This window comes from Homarus americanus, unplaced genomic scaffold (assembly GCF_018991925.1).
Source record: "Homarus americanus isolate GMGI-L3 unplaced genomic scaffold, GMGI_Hamer_2.0 scaffold51859, whole genome shotgun sequence".
Classification (NCBI taxonomy): domain Eukaryota; kingdom Metazoa; phylum Arthropoda; class Malacostraca; order Decapoda; family Nephropidae; genus Homarus; species Homarus americanus.
In genome coordinates, this window is record NW_024711292.1 from 10,123,264 (window position 1) to 10,140,511 (window position 17,248).

General features: G+C 35.3%; 1 protein-coding gene across 2 annotated transcripts in view; it reads right to left on the reverse strand.

Annotated features, from left to right (window-relative positions):
* LOC121878144 (sorting nexin-17-like) overlaps positions 1-17,248 on the reverse strand; it is a 159,951-nt gene that overhangs the window by 51,708 nt on the left and 90,995 nt on the right. For both annotated transcript variants that reach the window (XM_042384288.1, XM_042384202.1), the window contains exons 8-9: positions 16,425-16,506; positions 6,172-6,456 (exon numbers count right to left, since the gene is read on the reverse strand). In XM_042384288.1, coding sequence (XP_042240222.1) covers positions 6,172-6,456; positions 16,425-16,506 — 367 coding nt within the window. The remainder of the gene's footprint in view (positions 1-6,171; positions 6,457-16,424; positions 16,507-17,248) is intronic.

Sequence of the window (17,248 nt, forward strand, 5' to 3'; positions counted from 1 at the left end):
AAAGTACTGTAAAAGAGTACGGACTTGAGGGTAGACTGTCACATTTTTAATAAATTTGTTTCTGATTATTTGTGAGAGGGTTTTCCAATTATTATTTATTTGTATGTGTTTTATGTGTGCGTCTACACACACACACACATATTTACAATACAGGTAAAGGAAATTACTGTCTTGTTTCTGTTCTTGTTGTGATTGTAGCTGTTCTTGCAAAGTTGTTTGTTCCTACTTCTGTTCTTTTCATTGTGATTGTAGCATTGTTGCAAAGTTGTTTGGTGTTCCTTCTGGTCTTCTCATTGTGATTGTAGCATCAGATTAGCCATGGAATTCTCCTCTTGCCTGGCCTGGTCTGGACACCTTCGATTTCCATCCTGACTAATATCTCACTGCTAGGCTATCCCACTCCTGACACCAGTGTTACGAACCCCTTTTGCTGCTTACCAGCGTCCACCGACGATTACCAGCAACCAGGTCGTATACTATACAGAAGCAATAGAAATATCAAGTGTCGTTGAATTACCACTAGCTGTACTGCCAGTCTCCAGTAATTTCCTGATGATCGGTATCAGTGTGCAGACAAAACACCAGGCAGGTAGATTTCCACTAGGTCACAGGTCACAAAAACTGTTCACAGGTTAAGTCTTCACAACTGTACCTTTGACTTCGAACATATACAGTGAGCACACTACTAGTTACAATTCCTTAGTCTTTTCACTTTATATCACTTACAACAATTCCACAATACTTGAACACAAATTATTTTTAGCTGTCACTAGGCTTGTACTTCACACTCTGAGCAGAAACGCACTACTCCTTCACCAGACACTTCGCTTATGCTTATGTACCCATCTTCAGATGCCTAGACCATCCATGCATTACAGGTCAGAATGAGATATGCCTGGAAAGTTCTAGAACATTCTACTCTGATCTAGGCTTACAATACGTAAGTAAATCATAAAAAAAAAATGATGCAGTACATTCTAGAAAATTCTTACATAGGTAATACCTCAATATATTGTATATTGCAGCCTATGTATAAGTTTACTTTTGAAGCTAAAATTTTTGTGTTTGATCTAGAGGTCGTCTTATACAACAAGTAAAAAATGTCAACCTCTAAGTATGCCCCACCACCAGCATCAGATTTTCACTTAATTTCCAGCACTCACAAACAAGTTTTATCTAACTGTAGCATTTTTCCAGAAGGGTAGCTGTTCCTGAACTCAGCCTAAGGTCAGTGTTTACACTAGTCACACAGATACAGAGTATTTAATAATAAACTATCAGTACGAGTAAATTGTCATTACTCACCTAATGTACAGTGTATCTTAAATATATTTATGCCTGTAGGAACTGTATTGTTGTGATTTGTTAACACCACATTCATGTGCCCTAATAACGTTTGTTTGTAAGAAAACCGTAGTTAACACCGAAAGGAATTTGAATGTTTTGAAAATGCTGCAATTTGGTAAAATTTGTTTGTGAGTGCTGTTAAAAAGTAAATGTTGGCAAGTTTAGCTGACACCAAGGACATAGTTTTCAAATTGCAATTTAGGGGGTCGCCTTACCTGCCAGGTATAGGCCTAGATCAACAATTTCGGTTCAAATAATTAAGGTCATCTTATACACAAGGTTGACTTATAGGCCGCAATATACGGCATACAAGAAAATCTCCCCAAACTTGCCAAAATCACTGCTGCTTGGAAAAAAAAAAATCATAAAAAACACCTAGTTCACAAAAATTATACCTGTACGACTAAATTACTCATCAGCATAACAATATTTATGGCACCTGATGCAGCTCCTGAATTTTGGTATGTTAAAACATACAAACATGAAAACAATATACGCTTGTATTTATTATAAATACCAAAATTCCAAGTGTATCAAGAGCCATCAATATTTGTAAGTAGGGTAATTGGACACACATGACCCAGCAACACAGCTATTGAATCTAGCCAGCCAAGACATTAACATCACCACTCCACACCCCTGGTACACAAATATTTATTAAATTATGTGCCTGAAGGGTATTATAGTTAACCACTAAACCAGCAGAAATAGAATGATAATGTTGGTGATACACAACCTTCGCATGTACAGAGATATCTCTGTTAGCCGGAAAAATTGGGGCAGAACACTTCCAGGAATGAAAGATTTCCGGGTAACGAGACAATTCTCTGAAAGCCGGAAAAAATCCCTCATCCCCGGAATTTTCCGGGTACTGGGAAAATTTTCTTGGAAGTTCCGGAAATTACGCATTACATTATCTCTCGAACCCGGAATGAAATCCCCCTTCCGCGGAATTTTTCCAGGTACCGGTACCTGTACTGGAATTTTCTCTGAATTTTCCAAAATGATGGGTTATTTTATCTCTCAAAGCCAGAAAAAATCTCCCATCCCTGAAATTTTCTGAGTACCGGATATTTTTTCCTGGAATCTCCAGAAAATGTGCTTGATTTTCATCTCTCAAACCCAGAAAAATAACCCCCATCCCTGGAATTTTCTAAGTGCCGGCAAAATTTTGTCTGAATTTTCCAGAAAATGTGCCCCCTAAGAAAATCTTTCTCAAAACCATAATTCTCCAGCACATTCTGGCATTGAGAATGATTTTCAGAGTAAATTTCAATTCTGGCTATCGGAAAGTTCCAGTTAAGAGGGATTCCAGCTAACGGAGAAATTACTAGAATTGTGTTAGAAGCTCGCTATATAATTGTTTTTTCTCCTGGGGTGGGGGACCCCAACCGTGATTAGGGTTTAACCGTGTAAGTGAACCGCCCCTCAAGCATGGTAACAGTCACTTCAGACTATGTTGGTATATAACAGATCGAGTCTGTTATTATTCTGCATCCGGATATAACAGATTTCCGGCTTTAATGGACCGGCCATCCTCTCAATTAGTCTGCTATATCGGGGGTTTACTGTACAGTAAAAAAAGGTGTATTTTTTTTTGGATTTTCCTCGATATAAAATGCAGTTTTTTCTTCACAAACTTAACAGAATAAGTTACCAATACCAATAAATATGTTACATAAAAATACTCTATTGCCAAGCCAGTAAATAAAAGCCAAATGAAAGTTTAACACAGTTGCCATTTGCAAATGCAGTAATATCTCTGTTAGCTGGAATCCCTCAAACCTGGAACTCTCTGACAGCTGGAATTGGAAGTTTCTCGGAAAATCGTTCCCAAAGACGGAATTTTCTGGAAAATTCCGGCTTTGGGAATGATTTTCCGAGGGGCACATTTTCCGGAAAATTCTGAGAAAAATTTCCCGATACCCGGAAAATTCCGGGGATGGGGGAGTATTTTTTCTGGGTTTGAGAGATGAAAATCAGGCACATTTTCTGGAAATTCTGAGAAAATTTTTTTCCATTGCCCGGGAAATTCAGGGGATGAGGGATTTTTTTTGTCTTCGAGAGAGTTGTCTCGTTACCCAGAAATCTCTCATTCCCAGAAGTGCTCTGCACCAATTGTTCCGCCTAACGGGGATATCACTATACTGTACATCTGTACTCCGTTTACCATAGTAAAGACAACGCTACCTCCACCGATTCCCTAGCAACGCTCCCCCACCAACCGCCCAGCCATCCTCCCGCTCCCCCACTCAGCCAGCTAACTCGTATGCAGAAATGTATATTAATTTTATATGTTTGTCCTTAGGACAATTATTTCTTTAACCCTTTTCACAATATGTGTGCGTGTGCATGTATATCAGTAAAAATAAATGAATAAAGTTAAGTATATCTACCTGAAAATACGAGTTGAAAAACAACAGCTTGGCCCAGTAGCCTGGTTACAGAGACGAATCTAACCTGGCCACAATGCCGCCATTGATGTTAACAGATGCAAATATTAAAAGAAAGTTATCTGTAAGTCTTCATTTGTATCAGGCATTTGTAGATTGAAAAATAAATGTTGCAGGTATGGCATTAATGGATTGTAATGCTTGTAAGAGTTCAAAAATGGTTAATGTTTAGCTACCTTTGAAGAGTTGGGTGTCTGCCATATGAACGTTAATCATCTCAGGTTATGGTCATCGGTAAAGTACAGAGTAGCTGTAGATCGACCTTTTACATTTACAATACAGTAAAACCTTGATAAATCGGACTTCGATATATCGGAATTCACGTTTTTCGGACTCTGAGATGCTCTGGTCATCAGAAATACTAAAAAAAAGTTTTAAGAAATAGGGAATATTAATTAAAAAAAAATCTCATGAAATGAACAACACTTACTTAATATTGTACAGCGGTCTAATGAGATTTTCTACAGTCCTACCGAGAACTAAAACATTTGAGTATGTAACAAGGCTGGGGCTGATCAGGTATTGCTGCATTCATCAGGTTTATTTATTTATTGATTCAGTATTACATTCTCATATGATTGACCTCTTATGGTTTATGGTTCATCATGATTAATAGAACATCTTCAGTAATAGAGAAAAAATACAATAAGTAATATGACTTGAAAATAAAAGGATAAGTTGTATCAGAAGGTTATTTATTCAAGATGCCTTCGTGGAAGAGCTTTCTGCTCACTAGCTTACAACAGAGGTCACTATAACACACTATATAGTATTTAATATGATGATACCTTCCCCAAAATGTTATTTACTGCTTATGATGACTCAGTTTGGTTACTAGTACACTCAGACAAATGATTAATGAATAAACCAGGGTATGTGCAGATGCAAAATACTGTACACTACAATATGCTGCAGTAGTTTTTATTAAGTGGTAATAAATACACTGCAATAGTATTTATTAAGTGATGAATACACTGTAATAGTATTTATTAAGTGATGATAAATACACTACAATAGTATTTATTAAGTAATGCATACAATGTAATAGTATTTATTAAGTGGTAATAAATACACTGCAATAGTATTTATTAATTGATGATAAATACACTACAATAGTATTTATTAAGTGGTGATAAATATACTGCAGTACTATTTATAAAGTGATGATAAATATACGACTGTACTGTACTAATTTACTAAGTGCTGAAGAAAGACATTGTGGTAACCCAATCAGCTGTTTGCTCTTTGTAAACAAATGACTCATGGTTTTCAGTATGGGATTCTTTTTTCAGAAAAGCTGATTCTTTTAGGATAATATCTACACAAAGCGGCATGAAATTATCCTAAATTATATGAGAATTGTGAAGAAATTCCATAAAGAAGTGTTAAAGGAATCTTGGGGGGAGAGGGGGGAGGGAAGAATCCACCCGTGATACCCCCCCTTTCTGCCAGCTGCTCCCATATAAACACTGTTCTTCCACATACAATATATCCCTACACATATTTGTTCTTATTTTTATCATTATAGTACTGTACAGTATACAGTTTTCTCTTTATTCATCTTGGTGACAACAGTTGGTGACAACCAGATTTCGATTTCTGATTTTCATCCCAGAGAGTTGTTCCCGATAACATTGTTTCATTATAACGTTGCTATTCTTTAGATACCCACGATTCGAATAACGTCCCGCCGATTCAGTATAACGTCGCCATGGACTACTTTGTACGGCGCATCACCCTCTCTCATCTTGGCATGCTACGTCTCACCCACGGAGCGTCACGGCATCCCCAAGCGTCGCCGGGCTTTGTTAAGTTACCACAGCGTTTGTGCATGTTTAAGTGTTTTTGCTCTTAATACTGTACTCTAACCATTCAAAATGGCTTCCAAGTGCCCATCAAGTGCTACTGATGCTAGTGTTGTAAAGAAGCAATGAAAGACCATTAGGCTTGCTACGAAAATAGAGGTTTTAAATCGGGAGGAGCCACCGCCGGGTCTCAGTGACTCGCCACCCTCCTCTCCCGCCCTCATCCTCCGCCCCACTATCCACCACACACTCGCTCCATCACCTCCACCCATCAGTGAGTACAATACAAAATTATTTAGTTTATTTATATATATACTATTTTCTATAAAAATGCCAAATAATTTCTGTGTATGTAATATATTTTATGGGGCAAAGGGAGACTGTGGAACGTAACTCCTGTATCTTATCTATTTCTTTTTGGGAAAATTTATTCCATTAACGTTGTTTCCATTAATGTCGCAGTTTTCAGGAATGGAACCACGACGTTAAGCGAGGACTTACTGTAATGGCAAAATGAGTTGTTAATCTCATAACAATTCTAAAATGTTACAAAAATATAAACTTACAGTCCGGACTTTATGGCCACGTTTGTGAGTGAGGAGTTCTTGCACCATTCCCTGTAGACACATGGACATGAGGACCGCTTGACAGCTTGTGACTGTCACCCAACGCATGTCCTCCCGACTCATCAGATATTCAAAAGATAGTTCCAAGTTGACATGACGACCTCCCTCTAGGCTGCTGCAGCTGCTTCTGCTGCTGCTGCTGTTACTGCTGCTAGTGCTGTTGGTATTGCTACTGTTGTTGCTGGTGGTGCTAATACTGTTACTGCTGCTAGATCCCTCTACTGGCTGTTGACAGAAAACCATTAGTCATGAGTCACATAATGTATCTATGATCAACCAAAAACAATATATTTACAGGATACTGTAACAAAGTAAGGCAATTACTGTTAGTAATAATACCCTGCAAAAAGATTAAGTCAAACATGGGCCACAAATGTAGGAAAAATATACAAAAGACACCTATAATTCAGTTCTGTCTAGATATCAATGACAAATGCCTGTAAAAACAATTTCAAGTTTATCTGCCCATCAAATGTTTAATTACTAACTGGAAATCATACCAGTATGTACAGCATGTGAACAAATAGACTGGGACACAAAAATTTAAAAGTGAACAGGAAGAATGTGGAAAACAAATTACTATTATTATTATTTTTTAACATGAAATAATTTCATTACAGTAGGGTCGGGATATATCATGAGATACGGTCCAAGGATGTTCGCTATACAGTATACTAAATCGCGATATAAAATTACAAGTAATCAATAGGGAAAATAGGGTTAGGTTCTGGAGGCCAATAAAAGTGACTAAACTTCACATAAAATGGTACAGTCTAAAGTTAGTAGAATATAAATTACATTGCTGGAATCCTTGCAGGACAGCGAATAATTTGAATATATACATCATATATTTTGCACAAGAGATAAAATTTCAAGTATACAGTACAGTACAGTAAACCCATGTTTTTCGCATTTTTATCACGGTTTTGACCATTCCTGTTTAAAAAAAAAAAAAAATTATATATAATAAATATATAAATACAGTGAACCCTCACTTTACGCGGTTAATTCAACCCACGGCGGCCCGCGTAACGTGAACAACATAACATATGGGATTAATTGAGACCGGGCCGACCCCCAAACTCCACTTTTTCAGACCCAATACCTACGTTGTAGTAAAAATAACTTCTCAATTTTATGATGGTATGCACACACAATTAATAATTAAGAGAAATATCAATAATATTAGGTTTTTTAACACTTACATTAGTAGAAAAGATGGCTGGGCACACGGGGATGGGGGGTTGGTTCCGAGGCAGAGGGCAGATTATTGGCCCTCACCTGTATCACTTGTATCAATTGTATCACTATCCACCACAGAGGCTTGCAGGGCCTCTTTGTCAAACCCCTCAAAGTCCATATAAGTCCATATCCTCACTATCATTATCACTGACTTGGGCCGGCTGTGGTGGGTGGCGGGTGAAGAACTCGGTAATGTTTTGATGACTGGGCGACCTTGTGCGCACCCTGCTCGCGCCGCTCTCCGCGTAAAAGGGTACACACACCGTGGAAAGTGAGCATTCCGGTTTCGGCAGGGTACCGCGTAAACGTGGAAACTCGTAAAGTGGGACCGCGTAAAGCGAGGGTTGACTGTATATATATATATATATATATATATAAATATATATATATATATATATATATATAAATATATATATATATATATATATATAGTATATATATATATATATATATATATATATATATATATTCCAGACCTGACTTACGGACTTACGACCGTCGACTTACGACCGCAGATTTTTAAAAAAAAAAAAAAAAAAAAAAATTTCAAATGACACGCATTTTCTATACCGAAACGTTTCCAGTTAATGTAGTTCCATGTATAATTAGAAAATTATATCTATGCATTCAGCTGACTACATTAGGTAAGTGCTGTCACACTGTAACCATTCCTTATTATTTATTACTTTCACTGTACTGTATCCATTCATCATTCTTCATTACTATTACTGTACTGTATTTCATTGTAGATTTTTATTTAAAAAAAAAAAAAAAAAAAATAATTTAATTATGTCGGACTTATGCTGGATTTGGGTCCTAACCCTGTCGTAAGTCGGGGTCTAGTGTATATAAATATATATATATATATATATATATATATATATATATATATATATATATATATATATATATATATATATATATAATACAGTAAACTCCTGATTAACCGACTTGATTAACCATCAATCAATTTTTTTTTTTTTTACAGGGATTAGCCCACCCGGGCACATGTCATTGACCCACATCGGCTGGGGGCGATAATATAATAATATTAATAATGATAATGATAATGCTAATAATAATATTAATAATGATAATGATAATGCTAATAATAATAATAATAAAGAAACCATAAAGAAATGCAAAATGAAAAAAAAATCAAGTGAGAAACAATGTACCTGTATGTATGTTGTGTTGTCAATAGTAAGAGAAACAATTGAAATCCTGCAATTGTGTGTAAATGAGGCAGAAAGTTAGATCAGCAACCTGGGACTTGGTCACAATTTTTGTGATGACATATGTTCTTTGACTTTTCCATTTTTATTTCACGGTTTCTGTGCTGGTTCATATTTAATTACTAAAGTGGTTAATCTTTTAAAGGGAAAGGTACTTTGAAAATGTATGTTTTATTTCTGTAGACTTTATGTACTACAGTGGGGTATGCTATAACGAATCTAATTGGTTTTAGAACCTTGTTCGTTATAGCATTCGTTCGTTATGGGATTAATCCGTTCCAGGCCCCCAAATACAACCACTTAACACTGAAAAATCTAATATGCATAAATATGCATCTAAACTCCTGAAATAAAGAATATCATTAATACTTGCAATAAAAAAACATAAATTAGTAAAAAAAAAATAAAATAAAAAATAATGTTCGTTGTAGGAGTTTAGATTCGATATAGCATTCTCAATTTTATAGGTAAAACCGTTCGTTATAGGAATATTAGTAGTAGAATCGTTCGTTATAGCATACCGCACCGTATTATCCGACCTTTTCGATTATCCGTCCAGCCTTCCCCATATGTGGTCGGTTATCGGGTTTTAATGTGTGTATATATATATATATATATATATATATATATATATATATACAGATTCTACTATAACGGATAATTGTTCTTGTAAAATATGTGTTATGAAAATAGAGTACAGTTTATAGCGCTTTCATAACGCGTTTTACGCATATCTGGCGATTGCCTTGCCAAAGCTGAACTTTCACTTAGCGGGTTTTTCTATCGCAGTGAGTGTCGAGCGCTATTTTGTTGCCCTCCGCCACCTGCCTGACTGCCTGTTTTAGCTCATAAATTCATACAAATTACCAGGCAGAATATAATTTACTTGCTGGAATTCTTATAATTTGGTGATCATTTTGAATATAAACATCATATATTTTGCTTTAAACTTACAATTTTTAGATAAAAATTTTTCTCTAAGTAACTATGGTATCTTTTGTCCAAAATATATGACATTTATATTCAAAATATTCCTGGTCTTACAAGGAATCCAGCAATGTCAATTATATTATCCTAACTTTAGTTTGAGGTATTATTTATTAAAATTTAGTGGTTATCACATCTCCTTGGGACGGTTGGTGGGGTGTGGGGGAGGGCAAACCAACCGACCATCTGTTCGTGTAATTATTATTTTTTATTAACTGAAGATATTTGTTTTAGCTCATAAAATTCATACAAATTACCGGTCAGAATATAATTTACATTGCTTGAATTCTTATAATTTGGTGATCATTTTGAATATAATCATATATTTTGCTTTAAACTTACAATTTTTAGATAAAAATTTTTCTCTGGATAACTATGGTATCTTTTGTCCAAAATATATGACATTTCTATTCAAATATTCCTGGTCTTACAAGGTCAACAATGTCAATTATATTATCTAACTTTAATCTGAGGTATTATTTAATACTAAATGTTAAAACTCTGAAAGGAGGATTGGTTGGGAGGTTGGGACTGACCGCGGTTGGAAGAGCAAGGTGGGGTACTTTGATTGACAGATAGTGTTAATGAATTTTTTTTATTAACTGAAGATATTTGTTTTAGCTCATAAATTCACAAATTCGGTCAGAATATAATTTACATTGCTGGAATTCTTATAATTTGGTGATCATTTTGAATATAAACATCATTATATTTTAGCACCTAAATTTTTAATAAAATTTTTCTCTAGGTAACTAGTTATGAAATATATGACATTTATATTCAAAATATTCCTGGTCTTACAAGGAATCCAGCAATGTCAATTATATTTTTCTCTTTAGTTTGAGGTTATCACATCTCCTTGGGACGGTTGGTGCAGACCGACCATCTGTTAGCCGGCTGTGTGGTGGGGAGAGTTGATCCATTATTTGAATGGACATTAACTTGGCACTGTATTTCTCTATTTCTCTTAAGTATTAATTGTGCATGTACCATCATTTAATTAAGATGTTATTTTACTAACATAGGTTATGTCCTTCAAAAGTGAGTTTGGGGTCGGGCGGTTCTATTGGAATTAATCCCATATGTTCTGTTGTTCACTTGGTTTTTCACTTAGGGACCCTCTGGGTTCAAATTGACCCGTTAAGTGGGGTACAACTGTAATAGAAATAACAGGGCTTATGGAAAAATAGGGTTAGGTGCAGATTACTCATCGAAAAAATTTAGTAGTTAGCCTAACACAAAGGATAGCACAGTCTAAATAAATGTTACATTCATATCTAATAATGAAATCATACAGTAAATGTAACACTTTACTTGATGGGGGAGAAGGGTGATTTTGAGGTTGATAAAATCGAGCTTCTCTTCAAGTGTTATATCCTTTCTTTTACGATCATCACCAGAATTCTATCACCAGAGCTTCTTGTTGATATTCTTCTTTACTATATTCACAGTTTATACGTGGGTATGCTATAACGACGGATCCTACTCTGTAATATTCCTATAACTTAACGGTTTTACCTATAAAATTGAGAATGCTATCTAACGAAACTCCTACAACGAACATTATTTAATTATTTTTTTTTAATTTATTGTTTTTTTACAAATATTAATGATATTGTTTATTTCAGGGGTTTAAATGCATATTTATGCACTTTTTACAATTTTACAATTTTATATTATATTTTTCAGTGTTAAGTGGTTTGCATTTGGGGGCCTGGAACGGATTAATCCTATAACGAACGAATGCTATAACGAACAAGGTTCTAGAACCAATTAGATTCGTTATAGCATACCCCACTGTACCAAAAATTGGAGAAATAGTAAGCAAAAATCAGCGTTATATCAAAAAAGCGTTCGCGTTATACAAATATCGTTCCTAATTCATAAATCGCGTTAGAGCAAATTCGCGTTATAAAACACGCGTTATAGCAGAACTCACTGTATGTGTATATATATATATATATATATATATATATATATATATATATATATATATATATATATATATATATATATATATATATATATATATATATATATATATATATATATATATATATATATATATATATATATATATATATTTAGTCCATATAACACGTGGACTTTGAACATATAATCAACGACCTCACCAGCAAGGAATCGAACCCTCGTACATGTAATCAAAACAATGTACAAAATGATTACTTAAATTTTTGTCTAGAGCAAACTATAAGCATGTTTACATTCAAATTAATCACTATCTTATAAGAATTCCAGCAATGTAAATTATATTCTCCCCGGTCACTTCTATGACATTTTATAAGCAAAAAACAAAAAATCAATCTAAGGGACAAATAAACAAATAAATACTTCACAAGACCTTCGGCGCTAACTGTCAAACATGTCACCCTTCCCACCCACGGTTTGGTGGTTGTACAGTACCGGGTAGGCTTTAAGTTTTTATCTTATATAATATCACAGACTAAAGTTAGGAGAATATAATTTGCATTGCTGGAATCTATACAAGACAGTGAATAATTTGAATATAAACATCATATATGTTGCACAAGAGATAAAAATTTTACTATACATTAGTTTAGTACATTTTAGTAATGTAAAGTTTTAAACTGTATTTTTGGGTAGATTTACATAAATTTCTTCATTTATTTTCATTCATTTCCATGCACACCATACTAAAAGAAACGTAAAAGAAATAAATGACCTAAGTGCAAACCTGTACTGTACATATAAATGATTATGGTAGAATTTAAACATAGAACAGATTACTGTACTGAATTGGCTGAGTACTGTACCCCCTCAGCTGATTCTCACAACAACAAACTGGTATGTTAGTTCCTTCTACAGTACTGCATATATTATCAATATTTAATGTCAAAATAACTAATAGTTTTAAAATAAAACATTCAAAAATAATAAAAAGCTGACATTTATTGATATTTACTCCATTGGAAATGAATTTAAACTTAGAACAGATTACTGAATTGGCAGACTGGGCCATCAGCTGACCAGCTGATGCTCACAACAAAACGTGATTTTCGTAAGGATTTCGTTAATCGAACTTTTGTTCGTTAACCGAATTGAAGATTCTTATGGAAGGCAATTCGTTAACCGAAATATCGTTAACCGAGGCGTTGATTAATCGAGGGACCACTGTAGAAATATCTCCGTTAGCCAGAATCCATCTTAACCGGCACTCTTTGATAGCCAGAATTGAAATTTTCTTGGAAAATCATTCCCAAAGCCGTAATTTTCCATGAAATTCTTCCTTTGGGAAAAAAACATCCGAGGGGCACAATTTCTTGAAAATTCCGAGAAAATTTTCTCAGTTCCCCGAAAATTCTGGGGATGGGTATTTTTTTTCCGAGTTTGAGAGATGAAAATCATGTGCATTTTCCGTAAATTCTGAGAAAAATTTTCCAGTCATCGAAAAATTACGGATACGGGGGATATTTCTATGGAGTCGAGAGATGATGTAATGCACAATTTCTAGAACTTCCAAGAAAATTTTTACATTACCCGGAAAATTCAGGGGTTGATTAATTTTTTTTCCGGCTTTGAGAGAGTCATCTCATTACCCAGAAATCTCTCATTCCCGGAAGTGCTCTTCAACAGTTAGAAGTTTAGACAAGAACGAAAACTTTGGCATTAATATTTGCACTTACCACTCAGACGAGGTAGGCCTTGGTATATGCATGACAATGGTGCTACCGTCACAAATATGTATCAAATACGCACAATACAGTCATGCGTCGGTTAACGTCCGACCGCATATACTTCTGTATCTCAAAAAAAACTTCCGTGGCGCCTGCTGGACCACCACTCCACGACCCCTAGCTAGCGACATGATGATCCTCCCCATACTGGTCAGATATTATGTGTTAAAGGAATATGCTTCCTTCCTTAGGCTTTTTTTAAGCATTTGCTTCCAGGTGTAATGTTAACCTACATCTATTGAGGATAAAATCTTTCACCCACAAATTGACAATAACACATTTGCTGTAATCAGACATATCTAGTTGCCTCAACAATTGCAACCCCAGTTGCAACCCCATTGCTGTCGGATTTTTACCATTCCAGATTTTATTCTTTTAATACCCAAAATACAATCGTATTCTACAATTTCTTTGCCACACTCTTGCTTAGCCAAATCATCAGCAACCTCGTTCATATAAATAACACAATGGGATGAAATCCACATAAAACTAACATCATATCCAAGTGATTTTATGTCCTGAATACACTTCTTACATTTTAAAATTAAATCATCATCAAGAGGCACTTTAGAATTTAGAGCAAATAGAGAGCTTTGACTGTCAACAAATCCAAAAACCGTCTTTTTCCTCACAAAGGCATTCTTAAGTCCCACATATATAGCATAAAGTTCAGTAGTGGTGCTGGAACTTCCATCCCCAATTCTCTTGGATATTCTTTCTTCAACACTAATACCATATTAAAAAAATTCCCGAATAACAATGCCACATCCGGCCCAATTCCCATTAACTGAATCATCACAGTACATATGAATAACATTTTCCTTATGGTACAGTAGTCAGATATTTTCTCAAGGTATATTTGCCGTAACTCAAAAGAATTACATTTTTTTTTTAAACTCTAGCTTATCCATTCTTACAGATACACTCTCCATGAACCAAAGTTTCAAATAAACTTTGTTTGGCAAAAACACACAAATCTACAATATTATATTCACACAACATCTGACAAAATTTTTTAGTATAAGTATTCATCTTAAAATTACTTGTAATTGCATTAGTAAATTTATCAACAGCAGACTTCAGATACCCATCACCACGCCTAATAAGCCTTAGAGTAGAAATGACAGTCAACTCCCTAATTCTGTGTATTATGCTCGGGACATTTAGCTCCATCCTCATAATCTCTCTTCTTGTTGTCCTTGGACAACCAAGCACAATCTAATTGCTTCATTCTGAATAAGCTCTAATGGCCTAAGATCTTTTCCTGAGTAAGAAGCTTGAACTGGAGCTGGATAATCAATGATTCTCCTAACTGTACTTAAGTACATATACCTTAAAACTGGTATACCAACACCATTTCCTCTATTTGACAAAACTTTCAGAGGTTTTAGCCTCGCTGTACATATATTTTTGACATAAGTAATTTGATCCTTAGCAGTATTATTTATACCCTAAACATTCCCAGATATTTGTAACTGGATACTTTTTGCAATTTTATTCCATTTAGCTAAAATTCTTTTCCATTTAATGCCCTTGACTGAAATTTGGTTTTATTTTCATTAATGACCAGTCCCAAAGAGATACAAAGATACTGCAGCTGATCAATGACCCTAGACATACTGTATCTTCCTCATTCTTACATTGGATCAGAATGTCATCAGCATAAATGATTACTTGAGACTTGCCCTGGAATTTGGAACTAGCTATTCTGTCCATAAGAACATTAAAAAGCATAGGGCTAAGGGCCAATTGCAAGAAGCTCCGTGGTATACACCATGCTGTAGTAGCCCCATGTTTGTTGTGCAAGAAGCGTTCTGGGATAAAAAAAAAAATATGTACGATTCGTTATTGGAACATGGGAGAATTTTGTGGTACCATGTAAGTGGTTGTTAAACATGGCAACATAGCATTAGAAGCGGCAACATTGCAAGCATGGCAGCAGAGCACATGGAGAGCATGTGGTGCGGGTCCCAGTGTGTTGCGGTATCAAGGAAGCGTATGTGTACACTGTACAGTAACATCGGCATCACTTGAAAATGAGTCATTTGTTTTTACTTTCTTAATTTTGTTTTTGTTTTATACAGTATTATCTGTCAAGGAATGTGCTGTGCTGTACTGTACTGCATTAAGTTCATTTGTTTACGAAAGCGAGAGGGTGAGTGAGATAAAAGACGATTGTACTGTACGTATTGTTATTTCTGTACAGGTATTACAGTATACTGTATATTGTAGCCGTATATACATATATTTGTACCCTGTACTCTGACATATGATTATTACCTACCTCAAGTGATTATTTTATGCGCAATTATGTATTTTTGGTGAAGTACTGTACCTCAATTATCAGATTTATCTGTTTTTCCGACCTACCCCTCCCCCCATACAAGGTCGGTTAAATGAGGGTTTACTGTATTCAGATAGTGATCATTCAGACATATAGGGATACCGGCACAGGTATATGCCTGACAGTGACTAAGTTCACAATTAGGTGTAAACTTCTAACCTTAATGTACTTCTAATGTACAGTAGTCCAAAATCTTTAAAACAACAGAATTTGCTGAAATTTAAGAATATCAAAATTACTCACAACAAGTCTAGTTATAAATAAACTCAGACAAAACCTAAAGTATACAAAAGCAAATTATATTTGCACCACATGAATGTAACTAAATGATGGCTATTCTGTGTCATTTGCTTTACAGGTATCTAGAAGTAAAACTAGTTTCAGTAGCAGCTAAATTAACTGAACATTGAAGATCAATATTATTGTAACATATGCTCTGAAAACTCCATCAAATAGACTGACAAACAGCTCTACTCCTATAAACCTAATGGTGATTCTTCGAACATCCATACTAACCACTAGCACAACCTGGGAAACTGAAGATGATTAAAGCTCACCAATTCCCCATTACTAAATTATCAATTTCAACTGGCTCTCTCTTGATCAAGTAAACACTTTTATTTCAAAAACATTCTCTGGATATGATAGAAATATAATATTTTTTTTTACCTGTTGCACAGTTATTCTCCAACATCTCATGCGTGTCACTTTGAAGTTTCCCTCCTTCACAGTCCCATCTTCACACTCGATCCTGAAAAAAAAAAAAAAAAAAAAAAATTAGGGCTGGGAAGGACTGAAGATCCAGTACAGTGGGGTCTCATTTTACGAGTCTCACGTGCAGAGTTATCGCTTACGCTATTGGTTGAAATGTGACCATAGTTATAGCTTACACACAAAGCCATGGGTAGCGTAGGGAGAGGCATAGCATTAATTCAACAAAAAAGGGTTCCGAGTCACTCGAATTACCAAAAAACCTGGTGTTTGAGAGGCGGTGAGTGCTGGTAACATTGTTAGGGAGAGCAGGAACAATAAGCTGATACCGCTCTGTACTGTAAACAAGAGACTGCAATAGCTCATCTGGGATTGAGTGTTTAATTGTGGGGGTAAAATTAATTATTTTTCAATAATGTTTTATTAACCCAGCACCAAATGAACCTAAATATTGGAATTACGGTAAAATTGCCTGCTGTCAATATAAAGGGATCACTGGTTGCTGAGCGGGAGGTGGTAAGATGTCCTCCTCTCTGCCACCCGTCACCGACACACCCGAACATGGTTTTGTACATTGATATCCCGCTAACCCAAACAATTGGCACAGAACATTTCCAGGGATGAGGTCCGGGTAACCAAACGACTCTCTTAAACCAGGAAAAGTATCTTATTCCGGGAATTTTTTTTCAGTTACTGGGAAAAGTTTCCGAGAATCTAAACTACTCATCTTGCACAGACAGACACTAGCCCACATCCCTAGAATGTTTCTGGGTGCTTGAGAA